The 14,948-nt window shown below is 37.1% G+C and overlaps 1 protein-coding gene and 1 long non-coding RNA gene across 19 annotated transcripts in view; one reads left to right on the top strand and one right to left on the bottom strand.

The window, feature by feature from the left end:
• SLC10A7 (solute carrier family 10 member 7) overlaps nucleotides 1-14,948 on the bottom strand; it is a 240,067-nt gene that overhangs the window by 212,518 nt on the left and 12,601 nt on the right. For 16 of the 18 annotated variants that reach the window (XR_011435001.1, XR_011435009.1, XR_002806476.2 and 13 more), the window contains one exon: nucleotides 9,787-9,862. Coding sequence is in view for 12 of the 18 variants with exons in the window: in XM_001501818.6 (XP_001501868.1) it covers nucleotides 9,787-9,862 (76 nt within the window). In the remaining 6 variants the exon portion in view is untranslated. Of the gene's footprint in view, nucleotides 1-7,797; nucleotides 8,680-9,786; nucleotides 9,863-14,948 lie in introns of those variants that run through there. The other 2 variants (XM_070258220.1, XM_070258263.1) reach the window with 2 other exon arrangements.
• Nucleotides 1,831-7,103, top strand: LOC138921969 (uncharacterized). The gene is made up of 3 exons (XR_011435023.1): nucleotides 1,831-1,971; nucleotides 2,706-2,791; nucleotides 6,977-7,103. It is a non-coding gene; the product is annotated as an uncharacterized lncRNA (long non-coding RNA).

Here is a 14,948-nt window from a genome sequence, read left to right as displayed (position 1 = left end):
AAAATCTACCACCCTGTAAATTTAATTAAACCCCAACTATCTTATATTGAAATTTACTGTGTATGTTTTACATCTGTTACTAAACTGAAAATTCTATTATGGTACTATATACAGCAAGCAATAGCAAGTGCTCAACACATACTTTTAGACAAATAAAGTAAGTGAGTGAGTGCATTTAGACGGTCAAAGTTTTGAGAAAGAAATGAGAATGACTAAGAAAATCAGAGGATTTCATCACTGACAAACCTCTGCAACCATGGTAATGCTGATGCTTGCTTGATACGTTCCCTCACAATTTACAAGAACTTCTGCGTACCATTTCATGAGACCCTTGGAAGCAATCCGACGAAATAAGGACACAAATACTATTCTTCCCCAGATGAGGAAACCAAGGCTCACAGAGGTCCATGGCTTACCTAATGACCACTCAGACCACTAGGGGAGTAATGGTAAAAGCAGGAATCAAACTCCTGCTTTGATTCCCCGACCAAGTCAGTCTTTTGCTAAAGGTCAGGTGGCATAGCAGCAAAGACAGTGATGTTGCGCCAGAGCATGTTAAGCTGGCGTTATTTAAACACTTCTGACCCAAGATCAGGACTGGTCCTTACGTATGAGGCAGAGTTGGACCCAAAGGTGGGGGTCAAATGATTTTAGCTATAGAGAAAAGAACTCAGAAACAGGAATCTGACAATACTATACCAGGTATTCCAAGATCAGTCGCCTGACAGACACTCCCATTGGGATGGAAAAGGAGCCAAACCAGATTAAAAGGGTGATGAGAGATGTAGGAAGAGAATTAGGAGAGAAGAGTGCCAGGGAAGCAAAAGGAAGTTGGAGGTGAGTAGCCATAGTGTCAAAGGTTGCAGTCAGGTCATGGAGGATGAGACCTGACAACTGGCCACTGGATTTGGTGAACAGAAATCACTGCCAACCATAAAGAGGACTCTTTTTTTTTTTTAATTAAGATTATGATAGTTAACAACCTTGTGAAATTACAGTTGTACATCATTATGAGTCATGTTGTAGGTGCACCACTTCACCCCGAGTGCCCTCCCCCCACCCCTCCTTTCCCCTGGTAACCACCCGTCAGTTCTTCATAAAGAGGACTCTTTTGGTTACAGTAGTAGAAATGCAAGAAAATGTGAGAGGTAATAAGGAGTTAAGAGAGAATTCTAAATTACACATACAAATCTTGGGAAATCTAGGTATGTTTCACACAAGTTTTATAGTAGCTTAAACATAGTCAGCTCTTTCTAGGGCTCGAAGAGTGCTAACCCAATCCAGAAGATGAGACTAAAGTTAAAAAGTAGATATGGAAGAAGAGTAGGAACATGGACTTTCTTGCTGCTGCTGTTACTACTACTGTTCTTTCATCTGTCAAAGAGGAAAAACTGTTCTTATTGCCCAGAGAGCACGGGAGGCAGGAGGGTAAAAAGGGCACACAGCTCAGCTTGCAAGAGGGCTGAACACAGACAGCCTTTTTCAGATAAAGATTTCCCCAGGACGCCATTAAACTCCCCCTGCAAACAAAAGCTGTAACCGACCCCATTTCACAGAAGAGAAAGGCAAGACACAGAAAAGCCAAGTGAAGCTGAGACAGTGACTGACAGATCAGATTTCCTTCTCATTTCAAGTCCTCTCTCTGCTGATCAGATCTGCTCTAAACGCCTCTATAAATGTTTCAATGAATCTTATCTTCATGCATTGGATTAGCAAGATCAACTCCCCACTGATAATGCAAAATAACCCTGAAATGTTTCATGCCTCGCTGATAAGCCAGAAACTGAACTTTCTGTCTCCATTTGGACTGTGATGATCGTGATCTTTCACCTCTAGCAAAAATCTTCTCATAGCTATAACTTTAAAGTTAGTAATGAGTGCTTCATTTGCTTTCCAAGCAGATAGAAAACCTTTTTTAAATACACTCAGACTGCCATGACCTTCGTCTATGACTTAAAGAGTTCACCACAGGTAATAATTTTCTTTACTCAGGAGACATTCTTAAATTTTCTTTGAAGAGATTTGGACAATAACCCCATTGATGAAATTAAATACACACACACATGCACACTTTTAACTTGTTACCTTTTTACTATACCTGAAAGCAAAACTTCTCGTTAAAATGTATTTGGAATTCTGCATGACTATGAAAGGGCTGTAAAATCCTTTAACCCTCTAATTAAAATATAATAAAAATGGCAGCTAAATATGTTTACACTAAAAGTAGTACCTGTCTTAACCCCACACCAGGCCAGAGGACACCTAATGATGCCTACAAGATGCAAACACAGTCCAGATCCCCACAGTGAAGTTCTGGCTGTCCCACACAGTTGAGAGGGGCTGAAACTCAGTTGGGGTGCGTTTGGCTTTTTTCTACACTAAAAAAGGAAAACAATCATTTGATGATATGGGCCATTATAAAGCCATTCCACTCTCTTTGGAATTTTGCCTATTTTTCTGAGGTTTATAACATAAATAGAGGTTTTGAATAGTGTAATATCACACTAAATGTGGGCTTCTCCAAGGCAGGCACCAGATCTTATCTTCCTTTTTTATTCCCTGTGGTAAAAGACAGTGTCTACATAAAGTGGGTGCCTAACTGCTAGCTGACTATCACACCCTATTTCTAAAGCTGGATGGTGGGCACAGCAGTGGTTATTATTATGCTTTAAAGTATATATACGTGTTTTACTCATCTTTTGTAGATACGGTAGATTTCACAATTTTAAACAGAAGGAGATTCCTGAGGCCCATTCACCACACATTCTAATTCAACAGGTCTAAAGTGCAGGTAAGGAATTTATGCTTATTTTTCCTAACCACCCCAGGTAATGTCAGTGTGGGTAATCTATGGAATTCACTTTGAAAAACAAAAAAATAAATAAACCAACATAAATAACACACCTGTAATCAGTACACTGCTATTAGTGGTGAAGGTGTCTTATTTTCATGGTTCAAATTACCAGGCTTAGCCTTAAACACAGATAACAGAGTTCAGCATAAAATATTACTGTCAGATATGACTGGAAATTCTTTCCTAACTTGTGTTGATTTTTATCTATTATGATTCACAACTCTTTTCTTTTTCTTTTTTCCTTCAGAGATCTGGATGAAGAAATCCTTAATTATATTTCTCTCCCACTTGGTTTAATACCCAGACTTACAAAATTTTACACAGTTATATAGCTTTGCAACTTTACTCAAAGAATTAAAACCTCGTATTCACTTCACATTTTTAGGTAATGGCTTTTAGCTGAGTCCTTCTCTTTCTCAGCTTGCAAAAGAAGAAATATTGAGGTAAAAGAAGATGGTACAAACCCTATCTTTCTTGATTTTGCATAAAATACCAGTATAAGTGATAGAGAAATGAAACATCTCTATAACAACAGCATGAAAACTACATAACTCTTTCTCTCCAAACTTAAGGAAATACTTTTCTAGTTTCTTAAAAAAGCAACTTCTTTTATAAAACAAATCCCCATGATAGTTACTACGAGGCAGAAGTTACTTGAATTTAAATACAACGATTATCCCTTAGCAAGTCCCAAAAGGTTGAAAACCTTTGTGAGACTTTTGGGGGAAAAGTCATATTTTTTTAATCACAGAACTTTACATTTGGAACAGAAAATTTAAACCAAATAAATGAATACAGTTTTAAACTAAGAATAAGTGTTTATCCTATGTCTCTCATGTTAGAATAAAATAGAAAACATTTTGATCTATCTTCTTTCTTATATTTGGCAACTAAATTAGGGTTCAGCAAGTCTTATTACTTTTTCTATTATTTAACAAAGGGACTAAAACCGCATCCACACATACACACACACACACACACACACACACACACACGTGCGCGCGCGCAACTACCATCACCACTAATCAGACCATGTCAATACCACACTCTACAATCTTGCATTTTTGAAAAGCTGCATTTAAAACATTGGAATGAATAAATAACAATCATAAAAAAGAAAGAACCTAACCATGTTTCCAATATTTAAATGAAAGTAGTTTAAAATTTAAAGGCCACAAAATAAGACTGTAGTCAGCTATACCCTTAAACAGTCTTATTTTAATACCTAAAGCATAAGCCAGCATTCCAGCATTTCTGCATAGTTATGCACATATATTGAGGTCCTTCTGCTGCTAAAAATTATTATAAATTCTATTTGGCTCACTGAAACAGAAACAACCTAAGTTATAAAAACAGAAATTGTTTTTTAACTTTAACAAAAAGTAACAAGGCTATTTCTCACCACAGTACAAGCTGTGAGATTAAGGAATGCAATAACCTTCGATCCATGACAAAACTTTTTGGTAACTAAGAGTTTTACAGAAAAAGCATTTAAAATGAAAATTGTATAAGTAACAGAAAAAATTTCCTCCTAAATTATATAACAACTTTGCAAAATAAAAATACGAGAATCATTTCAAATGACACTATTTTATCTGCATACATCCCCAAATCATTAAATATAAACATGCTACACACTCACTCACTTTCCTTAATACATGAGAGCATATACTAAACATGTGTATATATATGAAAGATGTATATATAAATACATGATAGAATAAACTAAACGTAAAGAAGTTTACAGAAAATCTGGAAGGGAAAAAGTTTTCTTACATGTCATAAACACTGCAAAGAATAGTCAGTTTGAAAGGACTGTGCAACATGAAAGTGTGCTCCAGCCAATCTTCCTACCATGTTGAAACCCATGAGGGTAAAGAGCCACTGCGTGCAAGGCAGAGCAGAGAATCACAGAGAACTAGAGCCAAAACCTTCACCCAATGGCATCTGACACTCGACTCAACTTTTGCACTTCTTCATTTACAGGCACCAATAAATTCACTTCCCATCCTGAGATTAGATTTTCCAATATATTATACAAAAAATTAACCTTCCCTTAGATTTACTTCAACAAAAGCCTATATTCAGTTACCTTATAATATTATTTTAGAAAAACATTAAACTTAAAATTATCTAATATCTTTAGTTACAGATCATTTTCTTCTATAATCTGAAATAAATGTAAAATAGTTTACTCATTTTACATCAGATGATATGATCAAACTGGACTTTGCAAGCTCAATGTTCAATATTTATGAAAAATTGTATCTTACTCCCCAGGATTACAAAAATGCTTGATAGTCATGAAGTTGCACAACATAAACATTTAAACAACTAGACCAATGATATGAGAACACAAAGGAGATATTAGTAAATTCAACATTATTAACATGTGACATTAATGTAAATAATTTAAATATCTACTGGAGAATGAACATGTAAAGACACTTTATAATGCTATATGTTAACATCAAGAAAATGAGTGAACTTTGAACTTCTGCCAAAAGTCATTTGTGAGAACAAAAAGGATTTTTTTTAGTCTTAAAGCTCCTAAGGGAAATCACATTAGAAAAAAAGAGATAAATGACACCTTTAAGCCAATTAACACTGGTCTCAGATATACCAAAAAAGACCTTTTTCTCAAATTCTTTCAAAGCAATAGAAAGATAATCAAAGCAAGCACTAGTCCAAGACTTCTATAACTCCGCTAGCTCACTAATTACGTGGCAACTGAAAAAACTACCTGGCGTAATGAAAACAACCTGCCAATTCCATTCCCACACCAAGAAGCTAAGTGTGGCTAAGAGGAAACATACAACCAGGATGCCTGTCTTTACTTTAAATGCACGACTATGGATCTTTGCTGGATCCTTAGTGCTTCCTAGCAAGGCAACCATACTCTCCAGTTAATTCACTCTCCTCACCTAGATGGCAAGTGTACATTTTCTCCTCTCACCTCAAACATTAACGTTATTAACATTATCATCACTCTCAGAAGTTGAGAAAAAATAAAAGTCATCAGAAGAGAACTCCCAAGTGCACCCCTTCTGTCCATCGACATGGGTCTATATTCACACACTCTGCCTTCCTCCCTGTTTTTATGATTGAGCAGTCCAAGCTCATACAACCCGATAGCATTCTCTTCCACTTGACCAAATAAATGACTCCAGTGCTCCCTCTTAAATCAACAGCTCCCTCTCTACTGTAAAATTCTCATCATGATAGAAACATGCTGTCATTTCCGCATTTTAAAAAATGTTGACCACACATCCCCTTTGAAATACAGCCCCATTTCTCTCTTCCATTTTATCACAAAGGACCTCAAAACAATTGTCTATACCTCTTGTGTCTAATTCCTCTCTTCCGATTTTTCCTTTAGCCCACTCCAAACAAGATTTTGCTCCTACACTCCACCAAAACCACTCTGATCAGGGTTACCAATAACCTCCATGCAGCTTAGTTCAATGGTTGATTCTTAGAAGTCATCTTACACAACTTATATCAGAGAATTTGACACAGCTGATCATACCCTCCTCTTTCAAACACCTTCTCCACCTAGCTTCCAGGATACCACACTCTAGTTTTTCCTTTTAACTATTATGCTTTCCCTGTTGCCTTTGCTGGTTACTCCTTATTATTCTAAGCTCTTAATGTGGGAGGGTCCCAGGGTTCAGTCCTTGAACCGCTTCTCTTTTCTATCTATGCTCTCTCCCCAAGAAATCTCATCCAATCTTTGCTTTAAATATCATTTATTCACTGATGACGCCCTAATTTATATCTCCAGTTTCAGCCACTCCCTGAACTCTCAACTCTTGTATCTCTAATTGCTTAGTGACACTTCCATTTGGATATGCAATGGGCATTTTAACACATCAAAAAAACAAACTCTTGATCTTTACCCATATGGCTGACATTACAAGTATCACCAATATCCAGTTCTCCTCTCCTTCAGGGCACACAAATGACAACACATCGTAAGGCCATATGACTTATTCAGGCCAATTTAATGTGCAGAAATGCCATGTATCACTTCCAGCCTGGACAGTGAAGAGCCCATTTGTGATCCTCCAATCTCTCTCTTTCCCTTCTGCGGCAACTGAAAATGCTCTGTGCTCCATGCAGATGGTGTACCTTCAAGATACGATGCCTCCACCAACTAGTCTTCCTTAGTGAAGGCAAAGACCTTCCCACTGACCCACATGGGACATGTACCATTCGCAAGAAATAAACCGATATGGGGCTGGCCCCGTGGCCGAGTGGTTAAGTTCACGCGCTCCGCTGCAGGCAGCCCAGTGTTTCGTCGGTTCGAATCCTGGGCGCGGACATGGCACTGCTCATCAAACCATGCTGAGGCAGCGTCCCACATGCCACAACTACAAGGACCCACAACGAAGAATATACAACTGTGTACTTGGGGGCTTTGGGGAGAAAAAATAAAATAAAATCTTTAAAAAAAAAAAAAAAGAAAGAAACCGATATGTTTAATCACGGCGATTTTGATCTTGAGACTTTGTAGCTCTTTGTTATCACAGCATAGCCTCACCTACCCAGACTAATATCCCCCAAACCTGCTCTCACATAGTACTCTTCTCCATGTCAGCAATTCCATTCTTTCAGCTGCTCAGTCAAAAACCTTAGAGTCATTCTTGACCCCTCTCTTTCTCTAATATCTCACATCCAATTCATCAGCATATCCTGTGCCTTCATCATACATCCAGAATCCAACCACCTTTACTAGCTCCACTACCATCTTGCTCTTAAAAAGACACTGGCAAGAAAGTGAAGACAAGCCACAGACTGGGAGAAAATATTTACAATATTTACAAAATGTATATCTAAAAATATTTACAAATATATATCTAATGCATATCTGATGAATAACTTGTATCCAGAATATATAAAACTCTCATAGCTCATCAATAAGAGAACAAACCACCTGATTTAAAAAAAGCAAAAGATTTATTAGACATTTCACCAAAGAAGACATGGATATCAAATAAGCACAAGAAAAGATAATAATGCTCAATGTTATTAGTCACTGGGAAATGTAAATTAAGTAAAACACTGAACACATATTAGAATGGCTAAAATTAAAAAGACTGACAATACCAAGTGTCGATGAGATGTGGAACACTGGAACTCTCATACACTGCTGATTGAAATACAAACTGGTACAACCACTTTGGAAAACAGTTTGTCAATTACTTTAAAAAGTTAAACATACACCTGTGGCAAAAGAAGAGGGCTTATATATTGACAGAAATGGTCTACTTCAGAAGCTATTTGTAGATGATTAATAACTATTTATTGGTGATTCTTCTCTTGGTTGAAAGGTGCTCAAACATATACCTCCAGATGATCCAGACCTTCCACTCCTTAGATTCCCAAGATTAATGCAAGTATACATTGCATTAAAGCTTTGTACACAAATATTCATAGCCCCAAACTGGAAAGTGCCCAAATGTCCATCAACAAGTGAATGGATAAACAAACTCTGGTATATCCATACAAAATAATACTACTCAGTAATAAAAAGGACTGAACCACTGATCCACACAACACAGATGAATCTCAAAATAATTATGCTGAGTAAAGAAGCCATAAAGGAAAAAAAGGAGAGTACACACTGTATAATTCCATTAAATAAAACTCTAGAAAATGCAAACTAATCTATAGTGACAGAAAATACATCACTGGTTGCCTGGGTAAGACAGATGCAAAGAAGGGCAGGAGCAAGCAATTTACCAAGGGGGAACAGGGAGACTTTTGAAGGCAATGGATATGTTCACTATCTTGATTGTGGTGATGGTTTCACAGGTGTATGCCTATGTCAAAACATTAAAGTGTTTAAATTTGTGCAGTTCATTGTATTTCAATGATAATTCAATAAACCTGCTTTTAAAAAGAATATAGTAGCTGCTCAATAAATATTTTTAGACTGAATAAAGTGGACAAAAATGAAAATAGATGCTAAGAAAGCAAAATCCTAAGAATGAACTGAAGTAGGAGCCCCTTATATCTTCCCTCATCAATAGTATTCTTTTCTGAATGAGAGCATATAAGTGGAAAAGGAGGAATAAGCTGTTATAAAGCAAAGTCCCTCGGTATAAAGTTGTAGGGTCTTTCAAGCATGAAGAACCACCTGTAAGTAGCTCCTGAAATGGACAATCACTATCCCACTCTTCTTTCGCCATAGTCCTCTAGCAGTTGAACAATGTCTTTGAACTCATATAGAAATCTCACCTCATATCTCCTTTTTATATCATCTTCACTTGCCATTAAACTTCTATCAACCCTTTTTCCATGAATTTAGTTTGCTGTAAAGTTTTTCCCCACCCTGAGGAAGATTCTCCCTGAGCTAACAGCTGTTGCCAATCTTCCTCTTTTTTCTTTTTTTTGCTTGAGGAAGATTAGCCCTGAGCTAACATTCACGCCAATCTTCCTCTATTTTGTATGTGGGACGCCGCCACAGCATGGGTGACAAGTGCCGTAGGTCCACGCCTGCAATCTGAACATGAGAACCCGGACCACCGAAGCAGAACACATGGAACTTTAACCACTCAGGCACAGGGCTAGCCCCTGCTGCAAATTTTTTAAGAGCTATGGAATGGCCATAGTGAGTGTCCTCAGTTTGTGAGTCTTGGATAAAGTCCCTTTCCATGGATTCCTGGTCCTCTGTCTCCCAATTTCCCACTGAGGTAGAAAAATCACCATCTCTATTTCATTCACCTCCCTTGCTCTTCTCTTTGAAATCCTAAATTCCACTTCTCATCATCAATTTTAGCATCATCCTAATATATGAACACACGTGCTTCTTTCATAAGCTGCTATGGTTATGCATTTTCTGTAACATGACTCCTTTCTCATAAAATAATATAAAATAAAGGCACAGCACCCACTAATGTTTAAATAAAGTCAGCCCCATGACTCACCTCATTCCCACCAACTGCCTTGGTTAAAATCACTGCAGAAGACACAGGGGGAGGCATGCAACCTACTGTCTGCAAACTGAAAAAGAAAAGAAAATGCAATCATAAGTAGGTTTTCTTTTCCAATTATAAATAGTTTCTTCACACATTCATTCTAAAATAGCAGAGCTGAGTAAACGAAAATAGGAGAATGTTTATTGATGCACACACCCTGTTGAGTTGAGACAATTCTTTATGAGGCAACATGGCAGATGCTGCAAATGCATGGGGAAGCTCTGGTTCCATCCACAAGGTTGGGTGATTTTATTTTTTTAATTATTTAAGCTCTTAGCATACAATTCAAAAAACAGTCGAGTTATAGTGAGTGTAGTCACTGAAAGATAACCAAAATGGTTAATCATTTGGTAAGTGTATATAATTTTAGCTTACTTTCAGGTATTTTTTCCTTACATTTTTTGTAGGAAGTCTCTTGGCACAAATAAAATTTTAAAACCACTTCCAAAGTTCAAAAATACCTAAGAAAACACAAGCTTACATTTGCTGATTCTTTCTATAAAACAGTAATTCTCAAACTTTCATCTCATAAAAGACATTCTCATGTTGTTGTAATATCATTATAGAAATAGGCACGACACAATCATATACTTCTTGGATTCAGACTCTGTTGTAAACTCTAGTGTCCATTCTAAATTTAGTTTTTATTAAACTATGTGTGTACTCCCCAGATCATGTCTTAGTTTAGGAGAGAAAATACATTGCATGACAAGCAAAATTACGAGTAGCAAATCTAAGTACTAAAGATAAAAAACATTACCCAGCATTCATATAGAATATACATTCTGGGGATAGTGAGTAGCTGGCCCAACTAAAGTGGAAAATTTATACAGGGAACAGAGAACACAGACTAATATTTGACTAATATTTGGAATGTAGGATTACAGATGATTTTCATTCACTTTTATAATAATGTATTGGCTAAATATTCTGCAATGAGTTTATATTAGCTCTGGAATAAGAAAAAAATAAAAGTTTTAATTCATTTTGACTGAAAACGTAAGAAAACACCTTTCATGGAATTCTCAGCTCAATTCAATTCCATATAGTCTTCTTTTAAGGTCTGTTTTCCCAAGTGATGCTAAAGTAGTCTGTCTGATTATGAATTCCCAATCTCTGAGCCTTCCTTATGCTTATCACCATCGTCAACAATACTCACTGAGCATTTACCATTTGTAGTAGATACTGTTCTAGACACTTTACTCATTTATTCCTCACAAGTATTTAAGATCATTATTATTCTTATTTTACTGAAAACTGAAGTTAAGAAATAAGTTAAATAACTTGCCCAAACTCACAAAGCCTCCTATCTAGGGTTAAACTCTTATGCTGGAATCTGTGCTCAAAGACTTATCTAGGCCTACTCCTCCGGCCCTCTGCCTTCTGTTTCCCCTACCACCAATACTAGGGTCTGGTCCTCTCAGGTATTTTCTATTTTTCTAGCTTTTTCAATCTTTTCTTCTCTTCTGGCTCCTTCCCTTCTATGTACAAAGAAGCAGAGTTTTCCCTATCTTAAAAACAGAAAGAAAAAATAAAGCCCTAAACTACACATTGATACATATACATATATCTTCTATATGTAGGACACTACACAAGGGTATAAAAATAAAGCATAAGACATCATTCCTGCCTTCAAGGAGGCAGAAGATTCAACACATAAATGTAGATAACCAACCTCAAAATTAGCACTGTTGCCTCTTCAAGATGTAATGCTACTTTTTTCATTGTGGCTCACAGCCGACCTTCTTTAAAGAATGCTCCACTTCCATCACCCCAAAAAGCTCATTATCTTTTCACTTCCCAAGAATCTGACTTACACCCCTTCTACTAGTAAAAGTAGTTACCTTAAAAGTTAACGACTGATCTCCTATTCACCAAATCCAATTGTGTTTTGCCTGTATTCATTCTCCTTACCTTCTTGCTTCTCAAAGCACTCTGTGCTCTTGGTTATCAGAGTACTTCACCATTCTAATCTATCTCCTATCTTTTAAGCCAGCCCATTCTAGTTTTTCTGCTCACTCTCCTACCTTCTTCTCAATCTCATTTTCAAATCTGAATCTGTAGGAATACTTTCAAATTTACATTTCTAGCCCTACCCACCATTTCCAAATTTGTAGTTGCCTATGACTGCCACTTCAAGCTAAACATGTCTAATGTTGAATTTATAGATTTTCTAAAAAGTCAATTTTGCCACTCAATTTACCTATTTCTGTCAATGGGACAGTTTTTTCCTAATGATCCAGTTTGAAACTTTGTGGAGTTATATGTGGCTCCACTCACTGCTCATCAATCAATCAATCATCACAACTAATTTTCCATGACTGTTGCCATCACCTCTCTTCTGATGTTTTTCATCCACGTCTGGACATTTCCAAATGCCTAGTGAATAGTCTTTCTACCTCCACTCTTTCCCTGTAACATAACAAGGTAAGGAGTATGTGCTCAGAATGTATTTATTTTAATGACCTAAACATGATCCTGATGTAGAAGTCTGCAGCTCCCTCAAGTTAACATACTAAATGTGTACTCTCAAATTGGGGAGGGGAAGGGAGAAAAAGTGAGCTAGGAAGAGCTTTCTCTAAGTGAGTCAGGCTAAGTTTGTAATCCTTTAAGTTTAATATCCTGAGGTGAAAATTGTATGCTTGATTTATTAGCACACTGAGATTGAACGTGCGAGCCCTGCTCTACCCTACCTATATATCCAGTACAATGCTATTAGATTAATCTTCCTTAATGACTACTTTTTAGTATGCTATTCTCTTGTTTAGCACATTCAAGAACTCTCCATCATCTACAGATTCAAACCCAAACTCCTCAGCCCAATAGTTTCAGCCTTCTGCAACTTGGCCTTAAGGAAATTTTTTATCTTTGTCTCCCACTAATGCCTCATTTTTGAACTCTCTACTTCAGGAGTACACAACCCCTTGCTGAATCTCTTACCCTTTAACTGATTATATCACTCATCTGACAAATCATATGCTGCCCCATTTTGGTTGGTTACTATTTTATATATATATGTCCTACACATCTAACTAAATTGGAGGTTCCCTGAATAGAAGGAAAACAAGTTAATATCTTCCTATTTCTTGACTGCTCTATACATGGCAGATACTCAGTAACTATTGGCTAACACACATCATACACTGTTGCTCTAAAATGATGTCATCATATTTATGTGGCATTTTATGCTTTCCAGTGAAATTTTAAGTTCATTCTCTCAAATTCAGTCTGGCCAAAACAGCAGTCTTGATTTCCTTCTCTCATCCTAACCTGTTTCTCCCCAGCTAAGTAAATGGTGCCACCTATTACCCAGTGGCTCATACCCCAAATCCAGAGTCATACTTGATTTCTCTCTGTCCTTCTCTCTCCACATCCTATCCATCCATGGGTTCTGAGAGCTCTAATTTTACTTTATTTTAATTAATTAACTTATTTTTTGGCCCTGAGTTAACATCTGTTGCCAATCTTCCTCTTTTTGTTCCTCCCAAAGCCCCAGTACATAGCAGTATATCCTAGTTGTGGGTCATTCTAGTTCTTCTATGTGGGAGGCCACCACAGCATGGCTTGATGAGCAGTGTGTAGGTCCACACCCAGGATCCAAACCGGCGAACCCCGGGCTGCCGAAGCAGAGCATGCAAACTTAACCACTCGGCCATGGGGCCGGCCCCTCTAATTTTAAAATATATCCTCCACACATCCATCTCTCTCTACTGCACGGCTACCTCACCACACTAGCCTCCAAGATCGTCTAACTTTCTCTCAGGCCCTTCTAGTATCTATTCTCCACACAGTAGCCAGAAGAATCATTTGCAAATATAAATCAGACCACATCACTCTCTCATTTAAATCTCTCCAGTAGTGCCCTGTAGCACTCAGAATAAAATCTGAATGTTTTACCATTGCCTATAAGGCTCTGCATGTCCTCGCTCCTGCCCACCCTTCCAACTCCAAGTCATATTATTCATCCTCTATCTCACCAGGCTTTGGCCATCATGTTGCTTTCCTGACCTTGGAACACACCAGGCTTGTTCCTGCCTTGCAGCCCTTGCACATTCCGTTTCCTTTGCTTAGAATATTCTGCCCCCACAACTCTGCACTCTAAATTAATCACCAGCCTGCCCACCTGACCAGTTTCAACATATACTGTTTTACCTCACATCACTTATCTCTGTCTTGATCCTCTATTTACTTGTTTATTACACTCACACCCAGAGGCTCTTCAATGTGCAAAACTAACAGGTACTTTGCCAATTTTGTTCACTGTTGTTTCTCTAATACCTGTAATAATTCCTGGCACATGGTAGGAGCTAAATAAATGAGATGAATAAATGAATGAATAAGTGATCTCAGTTGATAACTTCAACATCGTTATTAGGCAGACAGTAAAAGTATGATTATCCTCACTTTATGGACTTTATGAGGATCAAAATTATTAAATGACTTTCCTCAAAGTCACAAGGCAAGTCAGGGACATGGTCAGAACGCAATCTTCGGGTTTTAAGTTCAGTGTTTTAGCTATTATACTATAATGTTAAAATATGGTTAGTTTTAAACTACTTCAAATAATTTTTAAAAATCATTAAATCCTCCTAATAAACAGGGCAACATTTTTAATAGGGGAAAAGATTCTAACAAAAATCTATTGTTAAATCAACTATCCCATCAAACATAAAACAGAACAGGTGAAAAATTAAACGTTTGTCTCCTACGTATTTTTTTCTTTTTATAAATTTTAAAAACATATATTATATTCAGCTGTTATCTGTATACATTTGGTAAGATACAGAATGCAAAAGTTAAAGCATCCAATTGACAGCCTACATTGTACACATCAGACAGATCTGACATCCTCTAGTAGCTTCCATTTTTCTACCAATACAACTAACTCACTTAAATCCCCAGAAAAGTCTCCATCCTAGAACCTTAAGATTAAGCACGAGGGAATATTTTACGATTCTACTATAAAATTCTTTGATGAACCTCCTTGATGAAATACTATCATTTTAAAGGATAATAAAAACGTTAAAAGTGCTTTTATTTCCTTATATGACACATAAGCCTCTTTGTACACAGTTGCCACAGAAACAATAACGTCACTAGATGCCTCATTA

This window comes from Equus caballus, chromosome 2 (genome assembly GCF_041296265.1).
Source record: "Equus caballus isolate H_3958 breed thoroughbred chromosome 2, TB-T2T, whole genome shotgun sequence".
Lineage (NCBI taxonomy): Eukaryota > Metazoa > Chordata > Mammalia > Perissodactyla > Equidae > Equus > Equus caballus.
This window is presented reverse-complemented; position numbering and strand designations above follow the sequence as displayed.